This window comes from Amphiura filiformis, chromosome 13 (assembly GCF_039555335.1).
Source record: "Amphiura filiformis chromosome 13, Afil_fr2py, whole genome shotgun sequence".
Taxonomy (NCBI): domain Eukaryota; kingdom Metazoa; phylum Echinodermata; class Ophiuroidea; order Amphilepidida; family Amphiuridae; genus Amphiura; species Amphiura filiformis.
In genome coordinates, this window is record NC_092640.1 from 9,760,580 (window position 1) to 9,784,764 (window position 24,185).

The following is a 24,185-nucleotide window of genomic DNA, read 5'->3' on the forward strand; positions in this document are numbered from 1 at the left end:
GCTAAGACAGAGTTTATAAGTGGAACTCCCGATGGGATTTTCCATACGATAAATTCTGTTTTTATTCAACTGTGTTTTAGAATATGAATACAAAAAATAAAGTCAGAGAACGTGTGTTAGTTGCGGGGTTGCTGTGTGCTAAAAACAGCCAAACAACAAACTGCGGTAAAGGACCTTATTCTCCAGGCTTATTTTCTCCATTTCGGTAGCTTATTCACTCAAGACATGTGTTGATGTTAGTCGCTGTGTGACAAACTAAAAGTTGCGGTAAAGACCCTTATTCTAAGCAATTTTCGGAAGCTAATTCAGTCACGACGGCGGCGGCGGCAACGTTGCCTGCGCATTGCATGCCTGTCGCATCGCCTCGTTACAATCCGCGATAAACCCATGTCACCGCGTTCGGTAGGTTGGCCCACGGCTCTAGCATTAACCCTTCTTCGGTGCTATTCAAACGCAAACGATTTTTAAAAGTTGTACAAATGTGTCAATGTTTCTTTTAAAATAGCATTTCAGTTTAAATTTTCATATTTAATGATTTCATACAAGTACACACACAAAAAAACACAAGTATTGGCCAAGTTGTTCTTGAAAAAATCTTTTGATATTTTGGAAAAACAAAATAGGGCAAAAATGAGTGCACCCAACCAACATGCATCAATTCGGCAAGCACGACTCAGTTTGAGCAAGGGATCTTTAGGGAGAAGGTCTTGTTTACCTTATACGGTTCGCCTGCACTTTTAGCCATGCTCTACCAGCTTAGCATTTTATTAAATAATATATACCATGATGAATCTGCACGCAAAGGGGAAATTTGTGTTTGGTGGAATAAGCATGCTACATGTAGGTCACCAATCTACCATGTGCTTCCGGTTTAGTTAGGGAATGCTGTTTATCTTGAACATGTTCAAAATGAAAGGTGCGAAAAGTGGGTTTGTGCAAATGCGCCATGGAGTAGATGGGAATTTGCGTTGCGTGGGGAATGTTTATTGTTTCAGATGTTCTACAAATTAGCACCTTAATCTGCTAAAATAAACCTTGTCCTGGCATAAATTAAAAGATTAACAATCATGTTTGGTTGTATAAGCATTGAACGCTGAACACGCTGGGGTATGCAGTGTTAACCTGCAGTGAAGACAACATTAGAGTTAGCCGTGTATATGATTGTAAATAAACATGTGATTTTGACCAGTTTGACTAGCATTCTATGTTAGAGCTAGAATATCATCCTGTATTCTCGAAGGAATAAATAACATCTTTTAATATGTACTCCCAGAGGACGGAATAAAAAGTATCCTCTTTTCATTATCATGTGACATTTATATTGGATCATAATGGGCTAATTATTCTGCTTCTGTAAATCGTTTCCTTAAATTGGTCACACTGGACTTACGCGAAACACAACCTCGGTAATAAGAGACTCTTTAAGGTGTATTGATGTCCTTTTTTAGGGTGGGGTGGGGGATGGGGTGGGGTACATTTTAACTGCGAAATGAAGGATTTAGTAGCTCCTCCAGATAAGATTACATATAGGTCACGAAGAGTGATACCCCAGTGTGAAATATGTGTCTCTTAAATTAATATTTTATATTGTAAGTAATATTACAATGCTACCAATTGCTAAAGAACTGGTCCCAAGCACAGGTTCAATTCAAATACTATTTATACTATTTAAATCACCACTGAAATGTACTAATTAAGGATAAAAGTTCACCAGAATATTCTTGTATTACCATGGTAATTGTGTCAAGCTTGTGTTTCGGGTAAGTCCGTTGCATTGTGGGTAAATACTTGTACATGTAGCATCCAAAAGAAATTACCTTTAGGTGCTTGTCAAGGACCTATCTTACGATGAACCACAATAAAAACAATAACTTAACTATGATCAGGACGACACATATAAAATCAAATAATATGACTAAGATTCTCATATTGCTCCTGTTTAGATAGCTCTTTTGAAATACATGTACAGATAACCTTGTTTAAAACGTGTTTTAATAATATACCCTATATTCTCTTAATGTAAAAGAATGAACCAAAAGAGTGAGTATTTATGCACTCCAAGAGTGAAAATTGCTCCAAAAGAGTGAAATGTTCTCTCTTTAAGGCATGATAAGGGACAGCTCGTTTTGGAATGGTCCTTTATATTCCTACTTGGCGAGTGAAAATTTCACACTTTTGGGTAAAATTTACTCTTTCAGAGTAAAACTTACGCTCTTTTGGAGTGATTTTCCCTTTTTTTTAAGTGCATAGATACACTATCTTTTGTTTCACTCTTTTACATGAAGAGACTAGTATCTATTGCATAAAAATCGGATTAACTACCATAGCAATGGATGAATACAATTTTGACTATATCGCCCTGCACTACAAGCATACCGCGTGAACGTTGTAGTGCAAGGCGATATATTCAAAATTGTATTCATCCATTGTTATGGTATAGTTAATCCTATTATTACGTCACTTCGACAGCAAATTGAAACAATCGTAAAAGCAATGTGATGATATATATTTTTAATGAATTCTTATTTCCTTATGGTTTTTATTTTCTTAATCATTGTTAAATCCAATGTGGACGTATAATGGTTCATGCATGTGTAGAATATAATTATCTGCGGTGTGCATTGAGTGTTAGCATTCAGGGAAAATTAAATATCGAGATTCAATAATCGGTATTCCAGACAGGAAATGGCTCTATTTATCTATTTCTATAACTCAATCAACGCTAAGCGATAATTCCATCAAACTTATGCATTATATTAATACATAGCAATAAAATTATCTTCACACCTTACACTTAATAAAAATCGTTGAAGCTTTTTTTAAACTATACCTAATCTATTTTCAGATTATGTTTTACTTGATTTCGATTGTAAATTGTCCCATGCCAAGTTACCAACAGAAACATAGCACAGTGTAGCAAATGAGCTGAAGTGAGTCCTTGCCCACCCTTTGTCAATTATTTATAACCATCGGTCTGACAAAATTCTCCAATGTCAAAAAACTCACATAAAGCTTAGCGTTGATTGAGTTGTAGAAATAAGTTCGATACCCCTTTTCCATATAGGTTATAATGGAAACCAAAACGCTGGGCCAAAAAGCTTAACCAATCTGTCTCATCAGTGTCTTAAAAAATATAGCATAAAAAGTACCAAAAAAAACCAACGTTTTTCATTGTATCTCGGGTTGTATCTACTCTTGTAGTTACATTTTTGTAACCAGTTGCATCCTTTGTACCCCCAGTTTTCCCCAAAGATATGTTGGGTGTGCATGGCATCCCCTTGGCATGGTTAAGATCACATTTGTCTGGACGTTCTCAACGCATTCTCATAAAATGGCATATCCTCTTCTAGCTAAACTTTGATCTATACGGAGTGCCACAAGGATCTGTTCTATGCCCCCTTGTGCTGTCTCTCGGGAAACTCATCCGTCAGTATGAACTCGATCTGCATTTTTATGCAGATGACACACAGTTGTATGCATCGGTGTGTCCAACATCTGAGGGGGTGTAACACAAGCTGTGTCAAAGCTTGAAGACTGTGTTTCCAAAGTGCACATTTGGATGTCCAAAAAATGTCTCAAACTCAATGCTGAAAAGACTGTAGTTATCGGGATCGGTTTTAGAGCACAGTTGGCAAAGTTCAACTTGCCTTCTGTGAATATCGCTGGTGTCAACAATGGCCAACGTTCCCGTTTAGAGAAACCATATTAGAAATCATGAGGTCATGTTCGACCCTGGGTTGCGCATTTGTCTGATTTACATGTATATTCTGTTTTTGAAATTGGAAGAAAGTTCTCAAATTTGAATCGCAAGTTCGTTCATCATAGTTTTCTTGATAACGGAGAATGTTTTCAGAGCGATAACTCTAAATTGACATAGTGTGGACACGGTCTCATCTGATTTATTAACCGTTTACTCATCTCAATTAATATTGAGTTAAAATTATTTGCTTCATGTAACATTTATCTTATATAATAAATACATTACTGTAATGTTTTGATATGTATCAATAAACTACATTATCTGATGCCCAATGACCCATGCTGGTGTAATAAGTACATATATAATATCATTATATGAATACGTATGCTTGGAGTAAGAGTACATTAAACAATTATCTGTCAATCAAAGTGGTATAATATCTATTTTTCATATTTGCTTACAAATCGATAAAATGTGCTCCTCATTTTGTGTTACGGCTTATTTCATAATCATGGAGGATATTGAATTGAAAGAGAAACAAATAAATACGTTTTATTGTCTGTGATGTCGGTGTGTTGTTCTGTATTGGTTCAATGCAACTCAAAATAACCTGTTAGTTTTATGTATTCATTAATCGAAAATTCGTTTATTCGGATCATTACTTCTTTGTATATCTTGTCAATACTTCATTGTATTCTTTGATTGTATGTATTGTGTGAATCTCCTCATAGTACGTTTGAATCAATACCAATAGCAGTTACTGTCTGTTTGGTAAATGACTTTTGTCACAAAGGCTCGATATTATTTGGCTTCCTTAAAACAAATTTTACCAAAACTATTTGTTATTGATAGCACAGCTTCAGACACAAGAATAATGCCAATATTTTTGTTTCAATGTTTAAACCACAACAGTGTTGCTTTTATTATTATGTGCTAAATGCTTTTAATACTGTTATTGACTTATCATCGGATATCACAAGCGTTTTCGAGGCGCCTTTTATAAATGTATACCAATTGATACTATAATTTAACATTGTATTTGCAGATATTTAAAACGCTCCAATCAAATGGTGATATGGGCTTCGGACGTCGAATTGTCTTTTTGTAATCATGCTTATAGAATGTCGTATTCAATTTCCTTCTGTTTTTGCCAACTTCTTGTTATATTTTCCTTTTACATATCGTAAAGCAAGTCATGCGTCATGTTCTGACATATTTTTCATCTCTAATGTTTCAATAATATTTTGAGTATCATTTTGGTGCCATTTTTGTCACCAACACATCTTTTCATCAATCACACCATAACTTGATTCATTTTTCAAATGATGAATTCTCACGATAATACACAAATTGACAAATTGACATTTGAATGTCAAAACCTACTTGACACTCGTTGTCATGTCAAAATATTGTCAATTGTTTCAATTATTAGTTGCAAACAAATCCCTGTTGTTTGTACTTAATGACATCATTATTACTCAATTGAATTAGCCAGTTCTCTCGTACGTCACATAAAAATCATAGAGATGGCTAGACCATGGAAATACTACAATTTCCACAATGTTTCCATGGCTAGTGCTGGCTAGACTGCACTGTTGAGTCATGGCTTGAAGATTGGAAGATTCCACCTGTTCTCTAAAAAATCTCTGTGTTTTGGAAAACAAAGCCATATACTTTAATTGCCGTGTATTACCGATTCATTTGAATGTAAAGTGTACATCACCGCTGCTAGTTTGTCAGGTAAAAACATACCATATTTTACTCGTTTTTATCTTTTCTTTGGGATACCAGTATTTTTGTCCAATGTCTATTTTATTGCCTCAAAATTGTTTCTATTTGTCCCAACTTGTACATATTTATGATATTTGGTAAAATATTTCGCATGTACTGTGGCTGAATGAGGTTTACAATGGACTTACCCCCAATCAGGCATAATATTCCACGCGATACTTTTTTTTTTCAAAAACAATACAAACTGACAAACAAAACAAAAATGGATAAAATGCCACAAAATACATTATTTATTACCTCAAATATTTGAAACATCGAAATAAAAATTTTCATAACCTCAAACTTGTATGTATTGCGTAGAATTAACGTATGAGTTTATATACTGCGTACGATGGATTATTAACCGAAGCACATAGGTATAGAATTTGACGCTTTTTGCAACATATCGTCTCATTTGTTTCACCTGAAGTAAAAATTTAATGTGTCTGTGTGTCTGTGATAATTTCTATATTCCTCTTTTATTTCAAACCTTTTAATTTGACATCTGATTCTAATTGATTGTTAGTGACATCAAAAACGTGTCAAAAATTGTCAGTTGTTGGAATTATCAGAAAGAAACAAATCCCTCTTGTTGGAGCCATAATAACATCGGCATTCCCCGCGTGAGTTCAGTGTCTTGTCATCAGTCATATCGTCAAGAATAATAGTCATAATTATGTCACATTGTCTCAATACGGTACATAATGACAACACAATATAAACACAAAAGCTATGTTATCTTACGTGGGAGATTTATACATTATATCGACAAGTTACATACATGTTATAAATGGAACATTCCCAAAAGTGTTACTCTAAACAACGCGGCATGTCGCCGGTAGCACATTAGATTTTACTTGTTTTTCAAATCCGAAAACTGAGGTTTTTGGTATCTTTTCAACTCAAAATCAAATTAGATAGCTGCAAAAATGGGAGTGTGAAAATATTTCAACCAGTAAAATAATATAAATATCCTGTTCATTTAATATTAAACATTGAAATGAAATGTGGGCAAGTTCTAATCAAGGTTGTGCAATTATTTTTGGTAAAATTGTAAACATTGTAATAAACTTTTACAAAATAATAATAACACTTTTAATGTTATTGTCCACAGATAGTATACAAATATTAACTGTCTATGAGTGTGATGGTCGAAATATAATCACGAGGTGAAAGATGGATTGTTCCATTCCACGAGCCGGAACGGCGAGTGGAATGGAACAATCTTTCACCAGTGATGATATTTCGACCATTACAAATTAAGACAGTTAATATTTGTTTTATATCACTCATGCATAAATTATATTACTAAAATACTATTTAAGGTAGGAAATACATTTTTCATCAACATAACGCCATGCTTTGCCGTGATATACTTCACATTTTGGGGTCTACCCCATAACTAAATCGGCGAGTCCAAGAGTCAGCGCACGGCTTAGCGCAGGCGCACTACGGCAGAGCACTATGATAGTAAAGACTATCACACGGAGAGGGTGATGGTAAAAATGGCAAATGGTAATCAACCAATGAACTGTCTAGAATTTATGTATGAGTGATATAATATGTTCTATTGGAATGCCTAGATACATGAAAAGACTACTCTCTTACAGCACCTGTCGGCAAGAACAATAGAACATACTTCACATACCTTTGTGAGGCATCGCAGCTGCTGGAATGTGTGTCGTTAAGTTCAAAGGTGAATTCGTGGTTCAAAGGCTAAGTTCGTCTTCAGCCTCTACTCTATATTGCTGTAGAAATACTTGTTCTCAATGGTCTGCAACAGAAAAGAGGAAAACCATGAACACATGTGAAGTTGGAGAGCTTTACTACAAAAGTCTGATTTTGAAGATAAATAATTGGCCAACAGCCTTTTAACCCCAAGAAGTAATTCTATATAGTAATATGAATGATTCGTCTATTGTTATTTTGAATACTCTCACCATTAGAAAGTAAGGAACAGTCCGTTATCATCAACAAGTACATTACTCAAAAATTGCAATAAAAATGGTCTTAGTATTATACAATGGCCGTATCAAGATAGTGATCATAAGTAAATGTTTGAATTCAGTATACATGTTTTATTATACATTAATCATGTTTTTATGTATAAACTCTTATCTGCTATGCTTTAAGAACTATTGCAAATAATTTAATATGTTGATTATAAAAGAAAATAGTCTATAAAATTGAGCTGCAAGAAAAACATTTATTTGTACTTCAAACACCAGATGGAAATCAAATGGGCATAATAGGTAACACAAAGAAAAATTGAGCCCTTCTTTTTTTATTATGATTCAAATGCATATAATGAATAGAATAAATTTTACCCCTATTTTAACTGTGTGTTATTTTTATGTACCGTAATATAAACATGATATTATAGCTACGATCTCGGGCCATTGCACTTATTAACATCGCCGTCTTATGCGCTCCGTTGTCCCCCACTGACCCGGCGGCCATCTTTACTTGTGATCTCAATGCTTTTGAGCTGTGCATTAGAATCAGCTGACTCTGTATTTCAGTCCAAATTTCCAGTGGCTCTCTTACCATGCCTACAAATAACGGGACAAGTACTGGGCATGTTTGTACCTATTTGAAACCTTTTATACAACTATTTTTAGAATATTAATCAAGAATGTGTTTTAATTTATTACATTAAAAATATAATTAAGTATTAGAGTTTCCGTACCACTGTGTTTGCGACAGAAATGTGCAAACATATGGTTAACAATTTGAAATTACATCTAATGTAGAACTACATGCCTAACCAAGAACCTCTTCATGACCAATTTGACCGCTATCATTGACTATCTAACTAACCAACAGTTTGGGTGATATTTGTCTTCTTTCTTTCTTTCCTATTCCTTGCCCCTAGCCAGCTTCCTGCCATGTATAATTGCAATAGAGATGTTTGGACAGATCAAGATAAGTAATAGAACCATTTGGGAAAGGATGATGAGATCAAGACTGTAAATAAGACGAATGTAAATCTCGCAATCAAATGAGCAAAACAATGAGCTTGCAAAATGATGATTAAGCTTCCTTCGAACTGACCAGCCACGGACTTGTTGTTTATAACCTTTTACCGCGTTCAGAATGCAAACAACACGTCTAAAATGAGCATTTAGAAATGTCAAAATATTACTTCCTTTTAAAAAAATTATCTTGCAGTCTGCTTACAAAATATTTTTCAAATGAGTACAGACATGCCTAGTAATGATTTAAGGAAATTTTGTGATTTAGGATATCATAGCATAGCCCTTTCAGACCTGTGTATTATAAATAGTATTAAATACGATATTATGGCGGATTGCAGAGATGGCCATCATAACAACAATGACATCCTCTCGGGCTACGCCGATTCCTACTTTTCTGGAGAACAAGGCAGAAGTCGTGAGAAAGAGATCAAAAGCTCAAATAATGAGCGAGGTCCAATTAAGAGTTATTGATTTAAATTTACTTGTGACCAGCGAGATTTTATTGCTTAATATTTGTCCAAATGGTGGTGACTTAAGGGCTATCAGCAGTGGCTATTGTACATGCAAGTGTGGATCTAATACTTAGTCTTTTATTCCAGTCATTTTAAAATTGCACCCCAGAAGCGATACAAATGGCAACCAATAGTACTAATGAGTCAACAATTTGCCCAAACAAAAAGAAACGATTTATTTATTTCAGACACATGTAATAAACATGATTCTCTAATCTCACAATAATACAACGTCTATACCGTGGACGTTGTTGAATATGGTGACAAATATAAGTAAATATTATAAGTGACATTTTTAATAATCACAATTTTATCAATTTCATCATGATAATGTATAAATACAAGTTAATGAAAGAGAACCAATTTGAGTAAATCCATCACATTTTATCCCCAGATTTACTATCGACGTTTAGGGGTTGTTTAAAACGTGAGGTTGCGTTTGTCCTAAAGCAGTACTAATGTTTGAATTGTGGTGGACGTAGTCCTGGTCTGACACCACTTCAAAGACGTATATCCTGCCTTCTAGTCGTATGCCATTGGTGTTACTTCTGCAGATGTTAACACTGGGATCTAAACATGCGCATCTATCATGACACAGTTCCTTAACCTCAATGTATTTCTACAGTCATTGAATGACATATAAATGATTTGGGTACAACAACTCATACACCATACCTTGAGGTCAATTATTGATATGTGATTGTTGAATGGAGGTTAATAAATTGGGCCAATGGTAGTGAGGCTAATTAAGCTCATATATTGTAGTGTGAGTGCAAAAAAAACTGCAAATCGTGGAATCAATTTTATCACTATTTATACTAAAAATATATTTACAAAAAGACGCTAATGTGACGCTAAAATGTGTACCTAAATCAATGCAATGGTTGCAATTTTGCAACGATCTACATTTCAGCTGAATTTTCCGACTGAACCAGGGCTAATCGCAAAGCTGACAAAATATCAGATGATTATAACACTTAAAAGTGTTATTTTGACTCCATTGAGGTTTAAGGGTTTTTCAATTGTTAACTTACAATCTAAGGCGCGCGCGTGTTTGGCAAGAAAACCACATTCTGATGTTACAAACAGATATGTAAATTTATACTTTGTTACAAATTGGCATGAATATTAATGAGAGGTACAACAATGTGTATTTTCTCAGTGTAGGTGGAAATTCTTTTAATAAGCAGGTCAAATGCTTACAAAAATGTAATAATCACACTTTATTAATTGTTTCTATTATATGGTACTTATAAATCCGGTGAAATATGTTTTATTCTGTAATATTTTATGTTAAATATTGCTGAGACACCTGTTTAGATCCAATAAGTACTTTAACTCTCTTCACGCGGGTGTCGACTGTCGACTGCAGACGACATGTTTTTAAAAAAAATCAAAATTCAAAAATTTCAGAAATGTAACTTTTCATGACCATATTTAGAATCAGCATGACAAATGCATTAAAATGAGTACAAACAAGCCTATTATTGGTTCCATAGTTCTTAAGATAGCTCTTGATATTTTGAGAAAATATCTCAGAACTTCAACTTTTTCCGTTGAAGCGCATGGCTAGCACGCAGAGCATTAATGCTTTGCTTACATTGTGTGACCAGTAATATACAAGGCGGTTAATTGATGGTGACTTTTGAGGAGTTTTCTTTTTTGTGTATACATGTTTTCATCTTGATCAAATGTGGTTTAAATGAACAGATAGTATTACATAATGTAAGAGAGAGAGGGAGAGGTGAATTATAAATAAATGTAAGAGACGTTAAGATTGACATTGTTTGATAAGTTGATACCATATAAATTCACCATGGAACTTGTTCCCTTTCTCCAGTCTTTAAATAATATAGTTCTATATCCGTATATGTACCGCCACAATACCATAACCTCTGATACCATGAGTTGCGAATGCTGTGTACTCGTAATATTAATGTCTTTGGATGTACATGTATAATGTAAGTAAATAAATGGGAGATTGTCATAATTAGAGTAAATGCTTGTAACCAACTGTACAGCACTGTTTATCATCACAAAAATGCGTAAATAAACTAACAAACTTATAAAATAAAGAGCTGCTCTTTGTATCATATCACCCTATAAGACCAAACAGCCATTGTCCAGCAAATCACTGTTATTTTATGATTTTAACAGCTTCGGTAATATCGTATGAAAGGAATTGGTGTCTCCAATATACACTTTAATCCTCCGTGTTCTTTTGAATACATTTTTACATAAAGCCAGGTGATTCCAGGCCCATGCCACTGAGCAACAGATTCATTGTCACCATTATAAAGCATCTGATTTTATGTATATTTAACTTTAACACATTGCAGTCACCATCAAAACTAATAATAACCGAATTTCTTTCGGCTATTTGTTGAATTTTCTGTAAAACTTGCAACCCTGCAGATAAAATCATCCTCAAATTTGACACATCATATTCTTTTCTTTATAATTTTGCTAAAAGCTAAACGACCTGTTTAAAATTGTGTGGTACTGAACTGATGCTACAACCCACATAATAATCGCGTTAATAATATTTATAATAACAGTAATGTGTAAAATTCTCCGAGCAGAAATATGCCTTAGTCTAAATGTGACACCAGTGGATTTCTCTACGCGCCAATGTTGACTTACCTACAAAAGTCATTCTTACCAACGGCTATCTCAACAACAACGCAACTATGCTTCATAATTAGGCATGTTTGTACTAATTTTAATGCAAATTTCATTTAGATTTCAAATAGTCATCAAAGGTTATATTCGTATATTTTTTGATAAATTTTTGGTAAAAATTGTGATTTTTTAGCACTCGTCTGCAGCGGTAAGGTTAAGCCTGCCCTTAGCATTCAGCCACAGTCTGTGTTAGATACAGCTGAACAAATTTCAACATGTCAACCTCACAAAGTCTCTTTTTTCCTTACGGAGACCGTTACTACCTTTAACTCCTGTCAAATAAGTACTGTGTACCTGACATTCTAAATCCACATTAGAATCACTGTAAATATCAAGTTTTAAAAAATGCGCGTGACGCAAATATTTGATACAATTCGTCTACATGTACATTGCGCGAACATGCAATCAAAGTTGGATAGCTGCACATCGCGTGAAAGTGTCAGCGTCAACGCAAATCTGCATAATTGGACTGGACCAGGAATTAAGTGGACCAGGAATGGATTGATCCCAATTCAATGGGATGGTATAGAAACTTAATTATGTGCACATAACCCACGGAGGAATCCCATATACAAGTACATGTAGCTTGAATTAATTCTAATGATCATAAACATTACAGTTAAAACCATTTATTGATATTTAATATTGAATGTTATTGAGTTTCTGACATTGGCACCTTTTTAATATCATGTAATGATGGGTAATGTGTTGAACTGTTTTGGCAATTAGTAAGGGACACCTTCTTTTAGCTCCAATAAATTATTATAAACAATTGATTGATGTTAATCAATTGATGTTAATCAAAGTCATTAAATGCTCACTTAGACGATTTCAGTTTGCACTCTTTAACATATGTATTCTGACAAGTGCAATAGATTTGATGACAGAGGTCATTGCATTTTGTAATATCAAGTAGACTGTGTTTAATTGAATTAAGAACATTAAAGGATCTAGATTACAAATAATATTAATACAGTAATGGAACAATCAGGGTGCCTTTGTCATTTTGGTCATTTATTATCTGCAAGGAGAACTGTTAATACATGAATGATTGGCATAACAATTCAATATAATGTAAATGATTTAAGGACTTTACAATTTTGCGAATTTGACAGAAAGTGCAAACTATCACAAACTACTACCATACAGTATGCATAAGAAAAAATACATGGACACAAGACGCTCACCAGCAGGACAATGAATTACGATAACAAAAAGACAACGTGGTTCTCGGTTGTTTATTTTAATTCGTTTGTTTTATGGTTTTCATACTGATTCTTGCAGTTGCAGCGAATAAACTATTTTCATACTTATTCACAAGGGCTTTGTTTTGGTTTGTTTTAAGTTTTGCTATTAAAATAAAAGCTCTCTTTATTTTTGTTCATTTACATTTTACAACCAGCTACAACCACACCACTTTGATATTTTTACTGCTATAGGCAAAATAGTTCTCTATAATTGAAAAACAAATACCCACAAAGACAATCGATCTTAAGTAGGCATTTATACATGACATATGACAATTTTTATAATTGTGAGGTTTAAAAGTTACAGTATAACGAAAGTGTAGGTAGCAATTTATATTTAATAACAATAATAGAATCTGCTAAAAACTAACTTGAATCTAAATCTAACCTTATTATTATAATAACTTGGATCGGAGATACAATGTAATTTATAACAGACCCTTGTACCTTGCACGATGACTAGTCAAATGCTGAGGACTAATAATGACATGAATATGAATAAAGTTCCCTGCTTTAGTAATGTTATCTAAACTTTTCCTATTACATGCTGTATCAAAATATTGGTACCCATCAGTTTTGAGTGATTATGGACAAGACTGCCTCATCAAATTGCAACCATGGGTACCAACCATTTTGATACAGCCTGTATATGAAAAGAAGATTCCTTATTCTCGGACTCTCAGTTTAATGCCACAGTGGTTTAATGCACTACTTCGTGTACATAGCAAAACAAACAGGTTACAATACAAAAGTTGGTGCTTATGGTTTAAGAATATATAGAACTTTCAAGGTCACCACTTATCCTTCTTCTCTCTTCTTTTATTCTATTCACAATATCGGCGTCAATCCGTGAAATAATAGTTTATCATTATTCTATGAATAAATCTTCCTTCGATTGCAACCACTATTCATGCTATTATATCATCCAGGGTGTTATCCCACTTTCTTCTATTCATAAAATGGATCTGAATAAAAGGAAAAAGTTTCCAACTACGTAACAGCTTCACACTATTAGACGGGGCATCTATCAATCCTTTTGCGGTGAATAACAGTAGAGAAATCAATGGAATTCACCCCATGTTGCTAAGTCTGACTTATAGTTCTTCTTTTCGCAAATACATGTTAATAATCTTATTCAATTTTGACAGAATTTGCCAGCCTCATTCCCTGTATGTCAGGAGAGTTCATCATGTTCGGGGCACCCACAGTCTATTATTTATTACACATAGTTCAAATCAATTGAACTGGCTACATATAGGTTGTTAGTCTAATGCTTTTATAAATCGCATGCATTAATGTCTCCTTTAACATACACAAATACACTAAGGCAAACATATTTCAGCAGAACATTTAGGTTAACATTGTTTTGCTTTAGTTTGCCTCATGCGCAATTTATTCTCTAACCACGCGGAAACGGTTTGTTTTAGAAACTCATTCACCATACTTATTGCCCGTTCGGTCATATTTGAAAGTTGGGCATGACTCGGGCTTTTTAGACTACCCTGTGTTAAAACATTCGCTCTACTCTTATATAATTTGGACAGTTTCAGTCACCTTTGCATTACAGATTTGCATATATTTCCATTTTGCTTGACAAAACCAAAAGAATTCTTACTCACTTCAATATTGGTTAAATTTTGCGCTATATTAAAGATTTACCATTATCAAATAATATTGTTATTCTTTTAACTACATGTATTGATATCCGCGCAATCACACTGCATATTCTGATCGGATAACGTGAAGTATTCGAGCTGAAAATCGTGCAATTCATTAGCTCCGTATTACCAAGAGTCAACCTATAAAATCACCATAATTTCAGGTAATCGAATCGCATTATGCAGGATTCAGGTAATACGGGGTTAACGTCTGCGTACTTTGCCGTACAATTCGCTCGTTTTAAAACTCTCAACCCAAGACGTTTTTTGAACACAATAGCACCTTCAATTTGAACATGTACTTGTATGACATCACTGCCATTTCTCAATCCTTTCGGCTACCATCATTTTTTCTTGCCAACTAACATTTTTGTGTCGAACCATTATCGGCGTTTAGACACACATTGTGTTTTCTTCATTGACCGTTTGTTGCGTTCGATAAAAGGCGAGAATTTCAACAACATGCAATTCAACGACAGTCACCCCAGCTTCGGTCTCTCATATTAACGTACAAACTATACCCTTTTCGCGCGAAAGGTATATCGTCTGCAGAAAATAAGATTATTTTCGGCAGATTGCTTAAAATATGTCAATTGTTTCATTCATCATAACAACATTACGCAAATTGTGTGTTCAAATAAGTACAAACATGGCTACCCTCGCTTCAAATTATAAAGATGTCTTTGATATTATAGAAAAATTGTAAATTGTGAATTCAGTAAGGTAGACATGACGAAAGAGTGCAAAGCATTAGCAGCCTGTGGGCAATAGTAACGCAGGGAGGAAAGGACAACAGCACTATATGAAGTGTAGGGTTTTCCTTTTACACTCCTTTCCTTGAAGACAAAATCAAAGAATTCCTTCCAGCCATTATCGGGCAGTCATATCTGCCATCCTTCACGTGTACATCAGGTACGGGTATTTCACAATATTGTACTTTAGTAGACAAGTACGTTTTTGACAAATTTTCCTTTCAGGATAAAACGGAAGTCGAGGTGAGCGTATATGTGAGAAAAAAAGAGGTTTACACAAAAATCTTGTTTGGGCTCTTGTTATTTCTTTTGCTTGTGTGATTAAAAAGCAATATAGCAAAAGAGAAGAGTCCGACCAATATCTGAGGTCCGACTTAAAACTGCCCCTTTTATGTTAAGTAATTATGTACGTCAGCAACATACGAGCGTAGGCTACCGAAATAATATATTTCAATATGAAATCATGGAAGAAAGAGATGATAAATCAACATAAAAATATTACTATACTGTTCAATTACTGATCACATCGATCTGATAGAGCTGATAAGATCACATCATTGAATAACATAGATTGCTTGCAACGTATCTACCAAACATTTAGTCAAATATGACATGATTTCTGGTAAAATTTGACTGGAAATCGAGTGAGATCTTACTTTACTACTAGAAATCTATTGAAATTCAACTAGACTAGACCTTTTTTGGACCTTTTTAAGCGTGCGCCACAGTCATGTTACTTACACAATCCATGTTATATATGGATATAATAAAACGTGTAAAAAGTTGCATGTGACATGTTTTGTACAATTCTTGTTTGAAAAACAAGTATTGTCTCGACAAAATGATGTAAATAATCATATTATGCTGCCAAAATGATAGGCATAAAACATTCCATGTGGCATGTTCCATTTGATACTGTGCAACATCCATGCAAACATGCATGATAAACATGATAAATAACATTGCACGCAACGGCCAGAAACAATTTTTGTCACGATAATTGTCTAGATAACTTTTCAATTGTCATAAATAATTCTTAAATTCAGTGGAATGTTAGAAAACCGTGAAAAGTCAACGAACATGTTGTTTAGACACTTATCCGATGTGTACAGGTAATTCACTAATGTGGAAGGAAATGGCGCGAAAAAGCATTGCCTATATCGTCTGCAAGTTATGTACGCTAAGATGGCCGACCAGAAGAGGTCAATTGCCTGTTAGTAATTCATTTATATTTATATTAATCCAGATAATAGCAGTTTGACATCATTAAGGTCACGGAGCTTGTACTGAATTAATAATTCATTTAATTTTGATTTGCTCATGTTAATGTTTGACGAATTTGCTTTCATTCATGCTTTGGCAGGGTTTTCAGAAGACGCTTTCCAATATGATCATTACGCCACTTTCACTGGTTTGAAATGACTTGTATTTTTGCTAAATCAACTGTTTGCCTGAATACAATTATGTTTGAATGTGTGAGAATTTCGTGTTTGTGCTTACATCGGCACAGAATAAAGAGGAAATTTGAGATGAGATTTAAAACGTGTTCACGAGGTATTTGAAGCTTTGAAGACAGTGACTGGATTCAGCTGTTACAATGACAGGGCACATTGCCACACAGAGATTCTTCGACTGTTTTTTAGTTTTTGCAAAGATCCTTTGGTTTCTGCAAATTTATTTCTGTGCCCCCTCCAACATTAAAGGCTTATTCAGTGATGCCAGCGAAAGTGTAAACAAATTGTTCATAAATTGCCTAAAAGTGGAGGATAAGTCATTACAACTGTCATAGGTATTTTTGAAAAGAAACATTTGGCAAAAACGAGGAAAACGGCATTATTGCAGGTAGAGAAATTACAGATTCATGTAAAATCATCTTATTTTTATATTGGCACATATATGACACTAAGAAATATGCCAAGTTCAGCAAATAAAATACCCTAACCCAGATCCTGATTCATATCATGTTATTAAAATAACATTTTTCGGGGTAGCCAATAATTATATTCTTTATTACTATTAGATTTAATTCCCAAAGAAATTAATTACTTTAGTATTAATTTTTCACTAAGGATTTATGCATGTTGCCTTGTCATCTGTGTAATCATGCAACCAGAAAAAGTAAAATAAACAATTGCGTCAACACAAAAGCATGCATACTTCTGCCTAAATTAACGGTTAATGTTGCAATGATATTCGTTGTTCATCACAATAGTTGTTCCATTGTTTTAACAAAATTAACAGACCTACCACTTCACTCTTCTTTTAAAGTTGTAATTCGATGATGATTTTGGTTACAGTTTCCCACGATGAATAGTTTGTTTGTTACCAGTTGGCGAGAATAGCGGAGGTCTTGTTTAGGGATAATCACAGTAATGTAAACTGTGGATGGTCTTATCAGATTATGTAACCATGTACAAGTGAAAGTTACTTGGTGGGAAATACGAGAAGCTTCAAACATTAGCCATGTTAGCTGTTGCTGATGGGATGATAATGATTAGTCATCTTCTTTGCCAAAAGCTTCTAAAATTTAATTTTTTTAATTACTGTGACCAGTTATTGCATAGAATATTATAGCCCAACTAAAGGACTCAAATGAGCATGTAGGCCTATTTTGGATCACCTCGTTTTGGGGAAAGCACGCAATCGTCTTCAAAACTAATATATCATCTATCAACATGATCAAGTGTTTTAAACTCGTCATACTCATGAAAGAAAGAACAAATAACATTTTATTTCTTTTAGATTACTCGTACGAAGTAAATATTTCCAATAAATCTGGATAATGAATAATATGATAATAATTTCACATAGAAAATAAATCCATGTGGTAAAAATTCTAAACCTAATTACGAGATGGTGCTAATTACTAACCGTTGTTCACACATCTTAACGGGCTTAACCGAGATAAAATAACTTCCCTCACCATCTTTCCGGAAGCAATGGATCTAAGGCATATGCTTAAAGATGTGCTGGTATTCCTCGCCAATGCATCTCATAACCATGGTGTAGCCCAATTAACAGAAGTGATAAACACTTGAATAGAGTTGCTAATTTAGCAGCAAATTACAGCATTCATTCAACTTGTCAGCAGCACATTAAGGAGTCATTCATTATCAATTTGAAGTAAGAGTGACAGTTTGACAACAAGGACCATGAGTTTTACCTTCCAACCATACCGCTTCTTTTAAATATATTTGTAATTTTCCCATTTTTGTTTGAGTACATGTGTGACACCAATCTATACTCGTAGAATTATTACCAACTATATAGTTAATTATCAACAACAACAAAAGTTTTCATAATGAAAGTAATATTTCAGAATGAAATATCAGGAAAATATAACCAAATTTTAAGAATGAAATTATATATTATTGTTCTGTCGTTTTAGTTATTAATTAAACCAGAGAAATAATTTGGGAAACACATTTTGCTCACGTTTGTAAAGTAATATAATTATAAATATGATAAAGGACTTCCATGTATATTTGGATTACTTGTGCCATATCCCTGCTTGCATACAATAATAATATTATTAAAGCATGTACAAGAATTAAATATATGATTCACATAAGAATACGTGCAATGGAATTGACATGTACTATGTAGGCATATTTAACAAAAGTTTGTTATCACATGGTAAGGAGACGAAAATACTTGCATGGTATAAATGGAGCCAGAATGAATGGCTTGGAAACTTTATTTAAACCATAATAAATTCCCACGCAATCACTAGTATTACACAATTTGTTGTTGACTCTATATCGCATAAACAATGTGGTTAGTTTAGATTTTTCATCGAATACAGTCATTGCGACGCAATTTTATTTAAGACAAACTCCCTGGTTGTACTGACCACATAATAATCCATTTAATCGTACAATATTCCACCACAAGTCTATTTCGTTTATTGTGCATGTCTAATGACGCAATATGAATAAAACATTTTCGCTCTTCTTGCTGCTTTTTGTTGCAAGTGTTTGTGAAAAATGTCAATTTTATGCTTCTTCAAAAGTATACGTTTATAATCGCTCTGCTTAGTACTCAATAGTACGTATTTGCTTATACTTTCAAAAGCACATTATAAGGCCTACAATGTACAAATATATACTAGACTATATACACAAATAGAGGCACGGCATATCACGTTATAAGTATTATTTTTCTTGGTGAATTGACCACATATCAAAGGTTATCACATCAGATCAATTTTATTCTTCCAATTTTCAATAAAAAAACTTGATGAATGCTCAAAATGTAAATGAAAGCCTGCAGGTCATTGAAACCATTGAACTCTGTCAAATAGTGAATTTTATCAATTCTGCTCAATGTAAAATGTTTAACATATAATTCAAAATGACAAACTGTATATCTGTCAGATTTTTTGTAAACAAGTTTTTAATTTACCATGTTAATGTCAAAGATATACACTTATACTAGATCCGTAAAATATGGAAAGATTTGGTTGAATTCGTGGATTTGTTTGAATATTCTCATCAGTACTTCTGTCATGTCGAATGAGTTAACGGATTAATGACCAGCATATTCAAAAATGTCACATTTCTATCTTTCAAATTAGTTATGAAAAGGCATCCAGTCCTTTCCTGTTCATGTTCATAGGTAAATATCTATAATAAATACATGTATAATGAAAGCACGTGGGTCAAATCTGATGATTTGTTTGGGAACTCCCCATCAATTCCACCTCAGTAAGCTTTCAGCGTGTATATTAGCACACAAATAGCATTATGCACGGCTACCTGCACCAGCCGAATCGGCAGCTACGCTCGCTCACTCGCTGATTCCTGGCTGGGTCGAAAAACTACGGGATATGTGAATGCATTAGGCATGCTTCAAAGTGGCTTGGTTGATATACAATTTGAAAAAAGGTCAAATAGTCTGTGTAAGGCGTGAATAATGCTTAGTTACCTGTGATAGATGTATGTTTGGAGATGGAATCTATCGTAAACAACAGGTAGTAGATTTATCAAGAGGAATGGAGAGAATATGTGAAGTAAAATCGGAGCGGAAAGTGTTGTTATGAAACGTAAAATGCTCTTCAATCATGCTAAAGATATAGTGGGTTAACTTTAAAAGATGCTTTTTGAAAAACTGTCATCTGAATAGAACACTTTTAATCTCAGAATGTTTGTGGGTATATAATTTACATAAACGACTTCACTATCTCATGAAAAGAAAATATCTCTTTCCCACTGCATAATCATGATAATGATGGGATTTTAAAGCCCGTGAGTTTTTGTTAAGCGTGAAGAGCTCTGCTTACCATTCCGTGATTCAATAACTACGCGGGGTGTTAAGACACTTGAAAACATCGATTTGGCGAATTTCAATAGACCAACAGTAAATAGGTTTGTGATAAAAATACTTATGTATAAAAGCAAGCTTACCTATTATTATATTCGATGAATTCTTTTCAGGATCGGAAAACCCAAAAAAGTATGGCACTTCCACGGTTCCGCACATTAAACGCACATGTGAGTGTAAGTCCAATGGCACCCAAGTTGACTCCTATATAAATGTAGCAAATTAGTGCATGTGGTTACCAGCGTAAGTGAAGCAAAAAAACAGTTCGTAGAACTAAAGACTGCTCAAAATATATCCGTGGTATATTCTCTGGCCAAACCAAGAAATGTGTTTATAGATGAGTCTTCTTTTCCGAACTGACCACTGTTAATTGGTGGCCTACTTCCCATCAACTAATGAGCCCCGTAACATCCGTCAGTCACTCTCTATCTCGTTAGCGCCCAATATAAAGTGCCAATGAGTTTAGTAGCTATGCCTAGGACCGCCCAAGTAATTTTCTCTCCTCGCTCTATCCTCAGTCCCGTATGGTAATTAAGTCTCAGATCCCTTTCGGCCAAAATCAGAGCAAGCAAGCAAGCAATCGGAGTTAGGCAGCTAGTGATGTCTACTCGTGTTGCCTTGCCTGGGCTGTTGCTTTACAGATGTTCTTAGCGTCAAGATGACGACGACTTCACTCCCTATTGAGATGATAAGATAAATAGACAGATAGGATATTGGTTAAGATGACATCGTTAGGTATATCTCCTATACACAAAACTTAAGTTCATGCAATTGAAGAGGTTCGTCAGCTCTGTCCCATATACAAAGTTGTAAAAATCATCAACTCAAATTAAGCATATAGCAAGTTGAAGATGATTTGGTTACAAAGATGAGTATAATTACTCCAAGATGAAATACCTCTTTCTTTAATATATAGATGAGTGCAAACCACTTTTTAGGCATCACCATGCAACTAAACGCAAGCCCACTAGCTCAGGTGAATGATTGCTCTACCTGTGAACTGAACCGTGTGACAACCAGTCACATATGGACCCAGATGACCACGGACAGTTTACCTGTCAAATCAATTGTCATGACACTAATATTTGCAAAAGGTACAACCGAGACGACTAAAGTGGTCAAATTTTGTTCCAAAACTACTTTCAAAAAGTAGATGTTAAATTGGCAGTATCTAATGAAGATAGCAAATATATCAGAGAAGATGAGCACAGTTATCTTACCTGTTTAGAAGACTATCAAATGTATTTTTAAAGGCAACTCCAGCGTTAGATTAAGTGTCAATGAGGCTTATGCACACAAATCCATATAAAAAGTGAAGAGTATATATGTACATAACGAGCACTATGAGGAAGGCGGGGCTTAGTGAACTGTCCCGACACCGAGCACAAAAGCATTTGGTATGATTTGATTCCTCGGGCCAATATTATTCTGTATCAATCAATGTAAGGCCCTAAAACATCCTTGTTGGCTTTTGGTGATTGTATACATGCCATTGCGATGACCCTTAAGTGGAATGTACTTTTGATCACGTGGTCAAAGCTACTATAAGTGGTGAGATTTCAAAATAGTTTGTAAACACCTTTAAACTTTAATATCAAACATTATGTAGGCCTTATACCGAAGTGTGATTTTGAGTGTAAACAACAATAATTACGTGACAGTGGTTTTTGGTTTCTAACCATATCTTGAATGGAGATACCCGGGATGAATATGTGTCCATCGTAGAGGGGACTCACTGATTTACAAGAACCTTGCACTATTTGAGCTTACTTCAAAACTGGTTCCAAATTAGATCAACTTATCAACGTTTTAAGTACAGCTGCGCTGGCTTCGACAATATATAAGTGAGAACTTGAGTGAGAATTTCATAAGAGTTTAGTACTTACAAGTGAATTCTGGCCCTTTTGTGTTCATACTGGTCATTTGATTTTTCGGAACCCTTTTCGATCAAAACACAAGCGCTTCACAAAACCCCAAACACGGATCCCCGCAAGCTCGAATACCAAATCACATGTATATATACCAACCCAAAACACCTCATTAGAATAAGCATAAAAGGGTGGCTAAATTATCTTCAAAATTAGGCATTGAAATCTGCATGAACTGGTGAAAATCTCCTCGTCAACGAAAAGCTCCTATAAAAAGAACTCGATTGCCGTGATTGCTTAGATAAAGCATGGTGGCTAAATACAATACCTTCAGGGCTTCGGCCTTTCTGCTCTTTTTCAAGCCTTTCCTGTTTCTATGCTTTTATTTTAGCATAGCTCCCAGGAATGATTACAGCCCATGTTTGTCCACAAAATGTCCACATATAACCCCAGTTCCGGCTGACTGGACACCGAAAATATGCTCAAGATCAATGCTAAAGTTTGGGATAAATTGTGCATGATAGGGTATTACAAAATTATAGGACAGTCCATTAAGCATAATATACTTATCCTTTATCATGTTTATTATACTTGATTGAGCTGTCTTGATTTAATATGTTGAATATTGAATTTTGACATCATGTGAAACTTAACATGTATTCTGGACGGACAGCTGGTGTTTTAATGCTGGACATTGCTTTATTGGTGAATTTTTCAAAAAAGAAAAGTGGTGTATAGATTAATTCAAAATCAGTTTTATCATATCTATAGGATATGTAATGTACCGTTCTTAATTTAACTCTTAGCTTATGATTTATGGAAATATGACAACAGATTTAAATAGATCCGTATCAGAATCACAACTTAATAGTTAGTTATGTTATGACCATGATATTATTAATTTTACCAATTTTGACCCCACCCAGGTGCAGAGGTATACATTTTGACTTAGTGTATACCCAGGACACACAAAAACGTTTTTTTAACGTTTTTAACAGGTTATATTTTGGGTTTTGGTTTAGATTAAAACGTTTTAATACCATTTAAATATCGGGTTATATAACATGTATAAAGGTCAAGAAAACGTTTTAAAACGTTTTGTATATATGAAAACACCTAACGACAATATTTTTAAAATGTTATTGTTAAATATATTTTGTCAACACTTAAATAACATTATGTTCGCATATTATTAGAAGTAGGTTGTTAACCAATGTTTTTGAATAAGCCCAATCGCCATTCTAACTTCCGGTTTTTGAGAGCAGTTTTGGGACACTTTGACCTCTGACATATCGGGAAAATTTACGTAATTATTATTAATATTCTTATTATTGTCACAATTTTGATCATTAAAAATACCAAATAATTAATTTATAAAACACTAATATTTTTTATATTTGTTTTAAATATTGTACAACATTTTAGATTATATTTTGTACGTACAAAAACCCAATATTTCTGAATTTTCTGAAAGGTCAAAGGACAAAGTGTCCTAAAATTGCAAAAACTGTCCTATAATGCATTGCAAATTTCCAATGCCGATTGGGCTTATTATATGGAAACATTTTATACCCTTTATATGCCCTTTATATAACCCGACATTCAAACGGTTTTTATTTTGGCAACCCTTTTTCTAACCATTTGCGAATGATGTCCAAAACTTATTGTGTTTGCTGGGTTTATATATACTAAGACC

At 34.2% G+C, this 24,185-nt stretch overlaps 1 protein-coding gene across 2 annotated transcripts in view; it reads right to left on the bottom strand.

Annotated features, from left to right (window-relative positions):
* LOC140167985 (paired box protein Pax-6-like) overlaps positions 1 to 21,943 on the bottom strand; it is a 119,600-nt gene extending 97,657 nt beyond the window's left edge. For both annotated transcript variants that reach the window (XM_072191294.1, XM_072191292.1), the window contains exons 1-3: positions 21,842 to 21,943; positions 20,705 to 21,298; positions 7,119 to 7,244 (exon numbers count right to left, since the gene is read on the bottom strand). In XM_072191294.1, coding sequence (XP_072047395.1) covers positions 7,119 to 7,131 — 13 coding nt within the window. In that variant the 5' untranslated portion in view covers positions 7,132 to 7,244; positions 20,705 to 21,298; positions 21,842 to 21,943. The remainder of the gene's footprint in view (positions 1 to 7,118; positions 7,245 to 20,704; positions 21,299 to 21,841) is intronic.
* Between the last annotated feature and the right edge of the window lie 2,242 nt (positions 21,944 to 24,185).